We start from the raw sequence: 15,754 nt of genomic DNA, 5'->3' as shown, positions 1-15,754 counted from the left end.
AAATAATAAATCAAATTCAATAAAATGAACCCCAGGATGAATTTAGGTAACAACTAGAAATAAAATTATCTACGCAATTTCCGTATACAAACACAAAGATTGTACTTAAGTACAATGTCAATCTAGAATATTTACTCGTGTAAATATCACACGTACTTGACAATGTGTCTAGATGCTAACAAATATAATGCTAATTTGCTTATTAAAGGTCGTAGCTCATTAGACCCAACCGGGACCCGAGCCGCACCGCCTCGTCGGTTGTCGTCGACAGGTGAACCACGGGTGGACGCCGCGTTGTCCACTAGTGAACCTCGCGTGGTCAACGAATTTCCGAAAGTCGACAGGGAGACCACGGGTGGACGCCGCGTTGTCAACTTGCGATTCACGCGAGGCAAGCATGCCAACAGCGAGCTTTATCGAGTGGTCCACTCGCGGTCGGCGCGAGGACACCTCGCATTCGAGGCAATCCTGTGATGGTCCGGAGTTGATGTAGTGAGCGCATGCCCATACAAATCCATACAAAGAATACTAACCACTCGAGGCGAGGCGGTGCGGTCGGGTGGGTCTAATGAGCTACGACCTTTAAAAGGGTTTAATCTAATATATTTCATGCAATTACTAACATATTTATTAAAATTATTAAAAAGTGATTTATGAAATAACAAGCGGACGCCTGCGACTTCGTCCGCGTCGAATTCAGTTTTTCACAAATCCCACGGGAACCATGGATTTTTCCGGGACGAAAAGTAGCCTATGCGTTAATCCAGGTTAATATTATTTATCTTCATTGCAAATTTCAGTCAAATCGGTTCAGCAGTTTCGGCGTTAAAGAGTAATAAACGTCCAAACAAACATCCATAAAAACTTTCGCGTTTATATTATTTGAACGCTTTTTCAACGTCCGTCAAAAAAACTCTCGTGCGAATGAAGGCTTTACTTTTTTTACTTTAAATTATTATACAATAAAATAAATAAAAAGAAATGCTCTTTTGTTTCAGATTATAAAAGCTGCTTATTCGTATTACGCGGTACTAAGTCAGAAACAATTAATAATTAAAACAACATAATACAATCAATATCTTTATTGATACACTCATAAGTTACAATTCCAACAAAATCGTTGTATTAGATACATTATTATGTCATAAATACACTTATATGTAACTAAAAAAATCTAGGTATACTATCACAGATCTTCAGGACATAATATAAAAGTTAAATTAATTGTCCAATTATTACTAGCACTAAGTTTTGTTAGCTTAAATTAATAATTTGTGATTCAGTGATTTCCACGGGATGCTCGCTTACTTGCCACTTTCGTGGAAAGAAAATTAATGTGAATCGAGATTTAAAAAATAATAGTCATTGTACACCATACTGTGTGTATGGTTTAATATTTATTTATAAATAAATTATTTCAAGAGATGATGTATTTGTTATTTTTCATTAATGCATGAAATTGTAAAATATACTACAAATACTAAAAGATGCAAGAACCAGCTCAGGACTAAGGGCCCCGTATGGGTTCGAAACGGGCATATTCCGACCTAAGATCACGTTAGTTGTTTTTCATAATCAATTAATATGAATACTCACTCTACACTCTACTTACGTGTTGTGTTACTCATGATTGTTTTAGTCAGTCAAAAGATTTCTAAAAAATATTAAATACAGTTTTTCATACAAGCTTCAAGTTTTATATAGGTAAGCGCCAAAAAACTGTAATATTTGTATTCTGTACCAAAATTGGTTCAGCAATTTAGGCATAAAAAAAATCTTAAGATTACGTCCTATTTGAATCGAAGTCTAGGTCGATTTTTTATATTGAGCATTGATATCATCCATTTCATCAAGTATGATTGGAAATTATACAATGATACTTGATGAAATGGATGCTGAGTAAGAAAGGAAAATCCTTTCTTACTCAGCATAATTATTGGTAATTTAAACCCATAAGAAGAAAGGAAAAAATACAACTTTGTATGAAATATTTTCTTTGAAGTTTGAAGATATTTATTACACGCGGTGGCTTGTGTCTGCTAAGTAATTATAAATCCGTGTGTAAAATACAAATTAAAATTTTGTATGAAACGTTTTTTTTGAAATTTGAAGATACTCGTATTACACAGTGGCTTGTGTCCGCTAGGTAATTATAAATCAGTGTTTGTAATAAAAATGTTAGTATGGACATGATATCTATAAAACCAGATATTATTAGATAAATAAAAAATTTGAAAATTTTGAAAAACCCCCGAATGACATGAAATTATTAATTAGGTACACTCTCGATCAAGTCGTCAATCTTTCCCACTCGAGTGTAATTACAGTCATTCGGTCGCTTCCCCACTTTCAACCCCCACAATTTATAAACGGCTCAACCGATTTTCATCAAATATGTATAAAAACGGAAGTCATTTGATACAAAAAAAAAACTATATTGAAATTGCTTCATCCTTATGGAGCTATGTACCAAAGACAGACAGACAGACAGACAGGTCAAACTTATAACATTTGCGTCGTTAAAAAAGTGATGACTTTTAATAAAACTGTTAAATGTAGCTTTAGTTTTACAACGCATATAAAATCCCATGTTCTACTTTGTTTTCGCCGCACAAAGTTAGTCCGACTAGTTTTAAAGTCCGAAGCTTGTGGCAACGCGTGCAGAGTATAAAAAGCTTATGGCTTCTACTTCGGACATGTACAATGCACATCCGAAAAACTGTTGGCCAATTCATTAACTTTGACGTATGTTAGCTACCTAATATACTTCTCATCAGAAAAATCGCAACAGGCTGTCTGAACAATACTTGCGGTTTGTTTCGATTTTTTGATGAGAATTAGGTATATTTAAATAACGTTTCACAATGTCGACTGGGAAATGTCATCTACCTTATCAAGCCACGAAATGTTCAGGTTTTTGGCGTCGGCCGTGGCTTGTTACCAGCCTACCGAAAGGGTTACCGTCAAGCGATTTAGCGTTCCAATACGATTTCGTGTAGATATCAAAGGGGGTGTGGATTTTTATCCTCCTCCTAACAAGTTAGCCCGCTTCCATCTTAGATTGCATCATCACTTACCAGTCAAGGTGAGATTGTAGTCAAGGGCTAATAAATACCGGATGTAATTTTTTACCTACAATCATAATTTTGATTTGATTTCAGATCATTAAATGAATAGTGTATACGAAATCACGTGACTTTATGACCCTTTGTGATTTTTTTTTTATGACCCTTTTTGCTAAAAATTTTCGCCGGTGTATAGAAGCGACGAAGTAACATTTTAAGCTGTATTATCCGCTCAAATATCCCAGCCGATTTTACAAACACTTCTAAATGCCCCACTCTATAAAGGTAAATAGTATTTTTTTCCCCAGAAAATTAACAAAAAAAAAAAGAAATCGAACAAACAAACCAATCAAGTCTTCAAAAAATATCATAAAACTCAGGCTGTATGATCAACGACTTACTTTGTCCCCCTTATGTACAAATTGAAGATGAATTAAAAAAAACGTAAAACGTTGTAGCAAACTTTTTTTGAGAAAGTAATGATTTTATTATTAAAGTAAAATTATCAAGATTTTTTTAGATATACAAAATTGCGGGGTGGTTAGGGTTTGCCTGGGCCGGAGATGGGTATTCACTTTTCTTATTATGTCCACTAACATTTATTAGTACGTCAAAGTTAGTGAATTGGCTTGGTGTCTCCGGAATTTCGTGTGTAATTTAAATTTTTTCACGTCAAAGTCAAACAGGTCAAAGTTCTAGGAGCCGAGGTTTCGGCGTTACCGAGCGAGATCTTTCAGGAGTCTTCACGTCAAGTACAGTCATTTCTTCGCATCTGGAAATTAGAGAACGTATTTTTGAAAATGGAATTCTGGGAAAATGTTTTCAAATGCTGCTTTGCTGATTTAAATTTAATTTAAATTTAAAATAAATTATCATGGGTTCTATAAACCATCTTCTATACTAATATATAAAGCTGAAGAGTTTGTTTGTTTGTTTGATTGAACGCGCTATTCTCAGAAACTACTGGTCCGATTTGAAAAATTATTTCAGTGTTATATAGCTCATTTATCGAGGAAGGCTATAGGCTATATATTATCTCCGTACTTCTACGGGAATGGGAACCACGCGGATGAACACGAAAAAATTGTTTTAGTTCTTTACACAGGTGTGCGATATGAAGATATATTAGCATTTTACGACAGGAACCTTTATAAAACTATGTAATTTATAGAATGTATCTATACTAATGTTATAAAGCTGAAGAGTTTGACAAACAAACAAACTCTTCAGCTATTAGTATAGATTGGTGTAATTGTTGTTAGTGTTAAATTTTTAAATACAAATTATGAAAAAAGGATGTCAAGGAGATGCGTGAGTTTTTTAATGAGTTTCCCCGGCTTCACCACGCTGCTTGTAAAGACTCATTCTGGACATTCTTTATTCTGTAATAGATATATAGAAGATAGACATATACAGATAGTAAATAAAGATACATGCCTATCATCAGCTGATTGCGCGGCGTTGTAGTACACATCAGGTAGAACAGAATCATGCTGACTCAGCAGGGTGCTGCCCGCTCGAGGCGAGTGCGGTCCGTGCGTCGCATACGGAGAGAAGGGCACTGTCGCCCGTAACGCTGCCAGAACAAGCAGCATTCCACCTGGAACAGTATTACATTTTTACGTCGAATTCACAATAGGCTACTTGCCTCTTTTGTAAACAGTGTTTAAACTGAACTATTATTATAAGCTATATTTTATTTTGTCCCGTCAATAATAACCAGTAAAAAATTTAATATAAATCAAAAAATATCTACGTAAAATTTTTGCCGCCGAAACACAACACATTAGCAAGTGACGTCATAGAGATAACAGCGTAATTGGCGTTTGCAGTGATGTGATTATATCACGTCACCGCACGCGCCAATCACAAACCGATGCCTTGTAGCGAATGACGTTACAGTTTATGATTGGCGTTTGCAGTGACGTGATAAAAATACAATTTTGTTTTATAAAAATATTACAATTACGAAATTATTTTCACAAATAAAAATGTGATTAGAGTTTCTAGGCATCTAAACTACCTATATGCAAAAAATCTTCTTAGTTTTGTACAGCAGGCGAGTAGCCTATTAACGACGCTCTTTGGAAGAGTTCGGGAAAAGTTCTATTGTCACGCTAAAGTATTTGTAGGACAGCTAGCCTATTCACTAATTTGGTCTTTATCCTACTAATCCTACTGCCATTATAAACGCGAAGGTTTGTATGGATGTTTTTTACTCTTTAACGCCGCAACGACTAAACCGATTTGACTGAACTTTGAAACGAAGACAGGCAATACCCTGGATTAACGCTTATGCTACTTTTCATCCCGGAAAATTCAATGATTCCCATGGAATTTGTGAATAATTTAATTCCACGCGAAAGAAGTCGCGGGCGTCCGCTACCGCATTTTTCGTTTTTCGTAAAGCCTATTGCCGCAGCAGGCCAATGGGCCATTGGCCTGTCATATTTTGGAAAAAAATGTTTCTGTTTAAACATATTACGATTATTTATGGTAAGTATAAGTACCCTCTCGTAACATTTATAATTTAATTTGAGTATACCTAATGAGATATTGTACAGTTTGTTGCTGTCGCGAATTTCAACGCAAGTTTGTAAGTCTAATGACTGTTCTACAGAACTTTCGGTGCTATTGTGTTTATGTAAAGCCATGTCTTAACCGTTGGGAACTCGGCACTCCAAATTGAAGGGGTCTATACTTATATTATAGAGGTTGGTTATAAGGTTCGATTTCAGGAAGGATTTCAATTCGAATCGCTCAAGCATTGTTTGGCGAATTACGTTTGTTATGCGGTCATAATCACTCCGTGCTTGAAGACAAGAGTTGTTGTCATATAATTTCCGCTATTATGCGATACGTTATCAAACTGTCACATCAGTATTTTATAGGTATTTCTCTATGGCTTATGATAAAGTTCGTCTACCCACGCAAAGGTATTAAGTGGAATGACAAAAGAGGAGAGGAAGACCAAAGTTATGGTTGGAGTATGTGAAAGAGGATATTCATGTAAAAAGTACTGCTAACAGTTCGTTTCATGTAGGATGGTGCGGGTGAAAGTTCGTTTCGCTCTTGAAAGTTTGCCGTGATTCACGATAATAGTACGGATTATGAAAGTCATACAGGCGACTGCCACCGTACCTACCCATGCTATCTGTAAAACACTTTATAGAGATTTACTGTACCTATTTGAAAAATATCTACAAAATTATATACAGTACCTAATCTACTTACATAGCGTCATACCGCAAGTTAAAATAAACATAGGACAAAAATTTGACGATAAGAAATAATTAATTGCACAAAAAACAATAAACGTCAGTCTTTTGAGTTGTTCGTACGATAAATGTTGCGAGGATGTCCTTGAATTCCTGTATGATGAATTTCGAGATAATATTACTTACAAGTAACACAAGGTTTACCAAAGTGATTTATTGAAAGCTGGTTTTTTTTTTGTTAAAAAGGGTTCCGCATTTTCCTTTCAATGTGAATTATGGCACATATAAATACCGTTGGTATAGAAATTCATTGTTATTTATTTTTATAGTTTTCCCACTTTTAGGTACCTACAACTACATGCTTATTAAACTTAAATATTTTATAATGAAATAATATAAAACAAATGCTTATTATACATTTTCATTAAAATATATTTGAATTTACCACGTTTTACAGATATCGGAGTGAAAAATGTTTGAAAAAAGTTTTCGTTTTGAGATATCTCTCTCTAAATAACAAATTTCTTTATTTATTTTATTTATTTATTTTATTTATTATGACTATGTAAGGTAAACGTGGGAGATAATAGTTTAAAAAACTCCTTTCGTAAGTGAATCCATTCGTTGTTGTTTTCTCCACTTACCTATTACATTTTTCGTAGGTAAGTATTTAAGTAAATGCGTCTCGACTTTGATGGTAACAGATTGAAAATTTCATCCATCTCCAAACTAGGATCACCATTCTCACTAGATGAAGACAACAATTACAATTATTGTTGAAAAATATGTAAGTTACGGTCACAAATTTACAATGAATTTCTGAAAAAAATCAAGTGTGTATTATTCATGCCAATTGGTTTTTAAATTCTCGTAAAAAGCGAGAATTTAAATCCTTAATTTGATCCTAGTTTGGAGATGGGTGAAATTTTCAATCTGTTACCATCAAAGTATGCTCTCCAACTAAAATTTTCAAAATACGTATCTTCAGAGTACCTACAGAATTTGAGCTGTTACAATTTTTTTTTTATTTTTTAAATTTCACAGCAAGTACTTAAATATGAAAATATCTAAGTTGGTATATGAAAAGAAAATTTCAGACAGGTTTTAGTATTTACAAATAAATTAAAAATCTAGCCGCATTTCTTGAATTTTTCAATAATAATACCTACCGTCATCTAGTATAATAAAAATAAAACGAAGGTTTTTTACAACGTAGTAGATACTCTAAACTTGCTGTAGCAAATAGCTTACGTAAAAATGGTATCAGTTTGTACGTGAAGGATACGCCACACGTGACGAGAATGGTAATTTCGCGTCAACATAAAATAACTTTGAATGAAAGAATGAAAGAAAAATATTTTTATTTGGTCAGTAAAAACTTAAAACTTTTAAATATTAGATAGAAGCAGGCGTTACATTGCGGAAGTTCTTCATGATTATATAATGATTTATTTTGCTATCATCCGTGAAAAGCCGACGAACCCATGCAACTCAACATCTCCTGAGGATGCTCCGGTTTCGGGGTGAAACGTACGTAGAGAGTATTTTGTCGGACCTGGGTGACGTTGTCGCGTGGGTTTGTCAACTTTTCACGGATGAAAGCAAAATAAATAAATCATTATATAATTCAAACTTTTATATTATTATATGTTTAAAAGAAAAAAGAAGAAGAATAATGCCCGTTTTATCGAACTAACAGTTGACTGTGACATTTTTGAAAAAACGTTTTCTTGCCTTTGCGGTACTTTAGACCGAAATTGCTGGCCAGATCTTCGTGACATTACACAATTTAAAAGTTTGTCAGGAGAAAGACCACAGCATAAGTAATTAGCAGCATATATAAGTAATTTAAAAAAATGTGATCCGTCACGGGACGCCTCGAAGATGTGAAATATCGACATTATTTTGTAAAAGTAATAATATTCAGAAAAGAACAGTGGGAGAGAATCGCACAGACGATTGCGCATAGCGACGCGTCGCCACACCGTACACACGACTGCATATAGACTGTATATATATAAAAAAAGATTAAAAAAAAAAATTAAAAATTCTTTTATTTCATAAGGCTTAGTTTACAAGCACTTTTGAACGGTCAGGTATATGTCAAAATTTAATTTAATCTAATGGTGATAATAATAGACGAGAACTTAAAATTAAAGTTACGAGGGTTCCAAACGCGCCTTGGTCCGAGAAGACCATCATATACCATCATATAACGTGGCGACGCGTCGCCACGGCATGCGTCGCCAAGCCAGAAATCAGTTTTACGTGCGGCTATAGATGTTTCACATCAAAAGCTAACACGTGAAGTCAGAAGGTGTGAAATAAACATTTTTCATGCGAATGTACTCAGGCGATAAAATGCGCAGACCGTTGCCATAGCAACTGTTACTTCCGTGTTGTACATTTGATTATATTTATATGTTTCGAATATTTCGCTCGCTGGTTACCTGTAATTACCGACGCCTGTGAGCATAATAAATTAATTATTCAACCAGATGCACTGGATTCATTTGTTATTACTTACCACTAAACAACGATTGTAAAGTGGTAATAATAAAGACTAATATGGGCTAGATAGAAATTTTAATTTTCAGTTTAAAATTTTAAACTTTAAATTAAAAACCTCTCATCTACCGGCGAGCATATTATATACACATGCAGACCGTAAAACTATTTAGCTGGTGAATAATACTAAGTAGGCGGTAGTAAGTACTTTGTACTATTAAAGTACTTACTACCGTAAAAGTTCGTTTCACTCTTGAAAGTTTCCCGCGATTCACTATAATAGTAATTATTAACGTCGTAACCCATGCTATCTGAAAAACACTTTACTTTACTTTCCTGTACCTAACTGTAAGATCTCTACAATGAATGTCTACTAAAATCGAGCCGTTACGCGGTAAAGAATGATAAAAGAAAAATAGAAAATAATATGTACGTATCAAATATCCACTACTTTTGAAAACAGGTATTAATTGCCATGAAAGTAAAAAAACGGAGATCTCATTCTACTTTTGAAAACAGGTATTAATTGCCATGAAAGTAAAAAATCGGAGATCTCATTCTACTTTTGAAAACAGGTATTAATTGCCATGAAAGTAAAAAATCGGAGATCTCATTCTACTTTTGAAAACAGGTATTAATTGCCATGAAAGTAAAAATTCGGAGATCTCATTCTCTAACTGTAATGACGCGATAATAGAAGATTATTACACATAAAGTTGTGATCTTTAAAGCTACCTAATGGCTTTACATATGCACTGATATTAAACCTAATTAGAATCATCATATCATCATATCAGCCGATGGACGTCCACTGCAGGAGATAAGCCTTTTGTAGGGACTTCCAAACATCACGATACTGAGCCGCCTGCATCCAGCGAATACCTGCGACTTGCTTGATGTTGTATTGACATAATATTAATTAGTGTATGTGATAACCTATAATTAGCAATGCAATAACTACTCGTATATTCATTTCAATGTAAATTATTAACATGTGACATTGTAATAGCTGACACTGGTAGCCTAATAAAATAAATAAATGTCGTCATTCCACCTGGTAGGGGGTCGACCAACACTGCGCTTTCTAGTGAGGGGTCGCCATTCCGGCACTTTGGGACCCCAACGTCCATCGCGACTCTTCGAACTATGTGCCCCGCCGATTACCACTTCAGCTTCGCAACTCGCTGAGCTATGTCAGTGACTTTAGTTCGCCTGCGCATCTTCTCATTTCTGATTCGATCACGCATAAAAACTCCAAGCATAGCTCGCTCCATCGCCCGTTAAGTGACTTTGAGCCTTCTATAATAAGGCCACAGTTAGCGACCAAATCTCGGATCCGTGGGTCATCACTGGCAACATGCATCGTTCGAAGACTTTCGTCTTCAGGCACTGAGGAAACATTCGAACGTACGGAACCCTACAACTAAAAGAATCTCACCTGAGACGGTGGCTAGTATGGTGAGGTTAGCAAACAGTATGGCGGTGGCCACACAAGCATAGAAGGGCGCGCGCGCTCGACCGCACGACCAGCGCAGGAAGTCCCAGCAGCGCAGCTTCATGGAGTACTCGCCGCGCCGGCACAGCAGGTCCACGAACAGCGCCGCCACCCACATCGTCTCCAGCAGGAAGATCAGAATGGCTCCCACACTGTAAATTAACAACTGTTTAGCATAGGTGGACATTAACTCGTTAATCCGTTAATCTTTAATTAACGAAGTTAACATTTTGATTAACGGATTAACTTTCAAGTTAACTTTTAAAAATTTTAACGGACTCGTTAACTTCCGTTAATATGCAGAAGTCCGTTAATCATTAATCCAATGCCTACCATTTACCGCACGACGCGATTAACAGTTTTAAACAAGTAAGAAATGATGAAAGATATTTTTTTTCAAAGAAATCAACAGATATTTATGTTAAAATTATAGATAAAATCAACTAAAAACAAATTTTGGCACTTTTCCCCAGTGCTCACCCTTATTTTTCCTATGGGGATCTCACACAACATAAAAATGCACTATTAACTTGCCATATTAACGGATTAACGATTAACGTTAACTTGCGTTAATTCTTCCGGAATGTACCGCTTTGACGTTTGACGAAGCTAACTTTTTTTGTAGCGGATTAACGATTAACGAAGTTAACTATTTAATTAACAGTGCCCAGCTATGCTGTTTAGGCACGTGTTTTCTTTCACTCTCTCTTTTTTGTTCTGTCTCTTTTTCTCCCTTCTTTTCATTGTGGTTCGGAGCATATGGGCGTAATTACCATAACATACTAGCGGACGCCTGCGACTTCATCCGCCCTTAGACCTCCCGGACCTATTGCAAAATCCGTTCTTAGTGAACGTCTACTATCTACGAACTACCTCCCTACCAAATTTTTGTTTGTACGTCAAACGTAACCCTATGCCACACACTGCACGAGTAGCGTTGTAAGTAGCGAGGGAAGCAGGCAGAGACGTCGTATGACATGGTTACTCGTCCTAACGCGAGGTGCATAATGTGACTGCGGCAAAGGTGCGTATGCAACGCTGCATGGAAAGTACATAATGCGAGTAATCCACTTGACTCCTAAATAGACGACCGGTCGTATCCGTTACGTGACATGTAAAAAAATATAAAGTAAACTAAGGGCAATAGGCGAGCACAGTATCATGCTCCGCGCGATAGAGGAATATAAAGATTTTTTAAATGGCTCACAACGGTAGATTAAAACCGCATTCCCTGACTGTCGGCTTCTTCAACGCAGACGGGCTTTTCGATAAAATACTCGCAGGCAGCGAATGGATAATTAACCTAATTGTTATACATTACGATACGTTTACACTGTCATGGTTGCTTCTTGCTTCTGGGGCTTATCTATTGCAAAACGTATGCATCAATCTTGTGCAATTAATAGAGCAAACTGGAACAATTTCAATACAATTCGTCAATTGTTTCGGCAGTATTGTAACAAATGATTACGTATGAGCATCCTAGATTTGTCCATAGGTCGCAAAATCAGGCTTTGGAAATACCTATCTCATTTTCTTTACCTCATATCATATATATTTCCGTTATGCGAGAAAACGTAACAAACAAAGTGACATTCGCATTCGTAATAAATATTATTACGAATGGTAATGCGAATTGTGTTTTGACTAGACTAATAACAACATGGTACACCCAAAAACATTCCTGACGTAAGATAAATCGAAATACGCACTATAGGTGCTTACATTCATATACCGAGGCAGGATTTCGTCAGTGACGAACTTGTTTGGTAAATTCTTTAAATTAGTTTTCTGAGAAGGATTCTGATCTCATGTTTCATGTAATCGCTTTTAGCTTTGATTATCGAGGTAGGTACTTGATTGTTATAAAATGAATTTTTATTATTAGGTAGATAAATCATATAGGTACCTATACTACAGCCGTTCTTGATGAGTACCTACTGTTTACCAACAAACATATTAAAACTATTTAACACCTAATAATAATCATAATTAAATTGTTCTTAAATAATTAGGTAATGAAAATAAATTTGATTAATTAGTAGGTAAAATTAGATATGGTTAATATATTTTATGTAACATTTTTTAAACAGACCATACTGAATTTAAAATAAATAAGCTATGAAAAGACATGCGTTTTTCTATCTTCATTTCTAATTTCTTTGTTGGTAAACAGTACTCATCAAGGAAAGCTGTAGTATAGGTACCCAATTTAATTATTGGAATAATGTCATGTTCTAAGGAATATTAAAAAATATATAATGGCATAGCGATAACACCGTTAGTATTTGTTTTAATAATAATAATTAAAAAAAAATGTGACTATATTTCTTGCGTCCCCATCCTATGATAATGCAATTGTATATTATAGTAACAAGTACTAATGCCACAATGGGTAGGTTCCGGCACATTTGTACAATTATTAATTATATACATCTATTATTATCTCGACTTCATTTTTTTATTTCAGTAAATTATTTTTTTACTCTACTGAAATATCGTTCAGAAGTGGAAGAACATCATTGTGAAGAAAGGGGCATAAGAAAGACATAAAACACGGCGTCCCAGCCTCCTTTAGAGTTTTCCTCGAGTTCTCATTACGTGTAAGCGCTACACATTTTACGCATTTATTATCTCGCCTCTCTGACTTCTTTATGGCCTGAAAGGATGTTTTCTTGACTGGTGAAGTATTAGAATGATGTGTTAAAAAGATACACGAACCTTTTGAGGTATGGTATAATATTTCTTTTAAATATTTACTTGAAAAGAAACTTGTAAAGATATGTTAGCTTTATAGATCTTTGTTACTCAATTACGGCTCAACGGCTGAACAAATTTGGATGATATTTAGTACAGAGATAGGTCATCATCATTATCAACCCATATTTGGCTCAATGCTGAACTCGAGTCTCCTCTCTAAAAACCTACATTAGTACCTGAGAATGTTCTTAATTCTCTACGTGTGTGAAGTCTGCCAATCAGCATTGGGCTAGCGTGGTGGATTATTAGCCTAACCCCTCTCATTCTGAGAGGAGACTCGTGTCCAACAGTGAACCAATGTAGGTTGTTAACGTTGGTAGTGAAGAACCGCAAGACTCAGCTATATCTTAGCCTTTCTTGATAAGTACTGTTTACCAACAAAGAAATTAGAAATGAAGGTAGAAAGCGCATGTCATTTCATGACTTAATTATTTTAAGTTTGTTTATAAAATGTTATATAAAATATATTAACCATATTTAATCGTTATAAGCTTATTAATCAAATTTATTTTCATTAATTTAAGTACAAGTTAATTATATTAAATATTAGGTGTGAAATGACTAGTGATCAATGGCGAAGGAGGGTATTTTGATGAAGGTAAGCCGTCCCAAAAAAAAAGATAATAACACAATTACAATAAAGAAAAGATTATGTATGTATGAATTTTTAAAAGGTAACCCGACGGAATCGGCCTGTGTGGACTCTTCGCCGCTGCTAGTGATGTATACCCTCATTTTTAATTAGTTTGTTGGTAAACAGTACTCATCAAGAAATGCTGTAGTACAGTTATAAAGGCGTACTTACATTAAGCCAGGAGCTACTTCATAGTCCAAGACAGTGAGCTGTGCCCCCGCGCCGCTCATCACTGGGAACAGAGACCAAATAGTAAATAATAGAAGTAATATTTTGATTATTTGTTTGTTACGAATAGTTACCGAAACTACGGGACCGATTAAAAAATCTTTCACCAATAGAAAGCTACATCATCGGGGGACTGCTAGTTGTGAATTTTGGGAATGCATTTTTGCATACTAGAGTCAGCCGTGAAGTCAGCCATTGACGGTCAGTTATTTTCACGTTTCTGCAGCGAAGCGCGCAAACGGCAGCGAAGACATTTAATAAGTCGAGCCGTCATCAGATCAGTTATAGTCGTGGGGCTACAGAAACGTGAGAATAATTGATCGTCAATGGCGTGCATTATGAATGGTCTCGTCGGGCAATAAATCATTTTCGTATGTGTATCTCTTTTGCACTTACGAGTCTTGTGGAAACGCGTAATTGTTTTCTTTATTTTTCTTTCATTTTGTAACACCTACGTGGTTAGTTACCACCCTACTAGGCAGTGGTTTAGCTAAATTCGGATCACTTTTTGCGGTGATTTTGTAGGCACGTAACATATCTAATAGTATAAAATATCGTTGGTCAAGATGTGCTGGCACATCCCTATCTCTATTGACATTTATGACATAAAGTACTAGTACATATAATGTACCTATTCTGTGCCACAGAAAACATATGTACAAGTATGTTCTGTGTCTCAAAGAGGCAGACAATTCATAATGATCTGACTATAGGAACTAATATTATATTTATAATCCTTCTAGAGTTTGGCTAATGAAGGTAGAGACTGAAATCGCGCGCCAAATTAAAAAAAGAGGAGTAAAATTTGAAAATTATAGTGCAAATATTGGAATAACTGAGTTTAATACTTATTTAAATAGTAAATAAATATTGTTTTTAAAAATAAATGTTGATTTTTTACTTGTTCCATATAATACTATATTTTATTTAAGTATACTATATTTTTTTATTACTAAATGTGAAAAATGCTATATTTTTCTGAAAAAATTGTCAACCCTAGGCGCAGGACTGATGACTACGTGCTCTCCGAGGCACGAGGATGTACCAACACCACCGACTTCCAAACATCCAGGCATGCAATACAATCGAACATAAAACTTTTTTTTTGGAAGTCGGTTAAAAACTTTCAAAGAAAGTGATTAAATATCTTACCTATAGCCGTTATAAGTCCCCATAATCTGGCAATGGGTTGTAATAAGTCCCATAGCCGGGACTCCAAAGTCTTCTTAGGCACTGGTCTGTTTATAACGGGGATCCTTTTATTTGCATTCTGAGGCGCACTAGTCCCAGTTTCCTGGGTGGCCTGGTTTATATCCACGGCCTCGCTCATATTGCTACTTCATCTCCAAATAAATAATTATATTCTACACTGGCACGACAGAAATTTAAATAACTTTCAAGGCTTCCTTCACGGTCCAAATGTACTACACTCTGATTACGATTACGTATTTTTACGACGTTATCGCGTTCAAATAAAACGTACCTACGTAACACGTAATAAAATAGCTTTGATAATGAGAAATTATTCACTTTTATTTATATAAAAAAACTAATATTATTGCCACTGAATAGGTACTAATTTATTAATAGATTTTGTTTGGAAAAAAAGCGCATCTGCTTATTTATCCTGGCTAAATGCCAGATCGAAAATATTACGCCTTGAAACACATCTTTGTAAACACACCGCGGTTTAATTATTTTACGTTAAATTATCATTGTGTAGTTTAAAAAAATCACGTAAGTAACTGGTATGTTTTAAAAACGTTACGACTCGCGACGCGCGTCTATGCTCGTGGACGCACCATGTAACTATGGCGCTGCCTTCTGTTCTAGCTGAAAGTTACAG

General features: G+C 35.3%; 2 protein-coding genes across 2 annotated transcripts in view; one reads left to right on the top strand and one right to left on the bottom strand.

The window, feature by feature from the left end:
• LOC112054663 (odorant receptor 7a-like) overlaps nt 1-1,210 on the top strand; it is a 14,146-nt gene extending 12,936 nt beyond the window's left edge. Inside the window, exon 5 of the mRNA XM_024094517.2 lies at nt 999-1,210. Within this exon, the coding sequence (XP_023950285.2) occupies nt 999-1,067 (69 nt within the window). The 3' untranslated portion in view covers nt 1,068-1,210. The remainder of the gene's footprint in view (nt 1-998) is intronic.
• Nucleotides 1,068-15,754, bottom strand: LOC112056838 (uncharacterized). Its single transcript, XM_052884832.1, has 6 exons — nt 15,593-15,754; nt 15,061-15,391; nt 13,852-13,912; nt 10,230-10,438; nt 4,503-4,665; nt 1,068-3,837 (listed from the first exon to the last, which is right to left on the bottom strand). The coding sequence occupies exons 2-6, from the start codon at nt 15,236-15,238 to the stop codon at nt 3,753-3,755; spliced, it is 696 nt and encodes a 231-aa protein (XP_052740792.1). The 5' UTR covers nt 15,239-15,391; nt 15,593-15,754; the 3' UTR covers nt 1,068-3,752.

The sequence above is a fragment of the Bicyclus anynana genome, chromosome 12, assembly GCF_947172395.1.
Source record: "Bicyclus anynana chromosome 12, ilBicAnyn1.1, whole genome shotgun sequence".
Classification (NCBI taxonomy): domain Eukaryota; kingdom Metazoa; phylum Arthropoda; class Insecta; order Lepidoptera; family Nymphalidae; genus Bicyclus; species Bicyclus anynana.
Note: the sequence above shows the minus strand (reverse complement) of the source record. Positions and strands in the feature narration are given on the sequence as shown.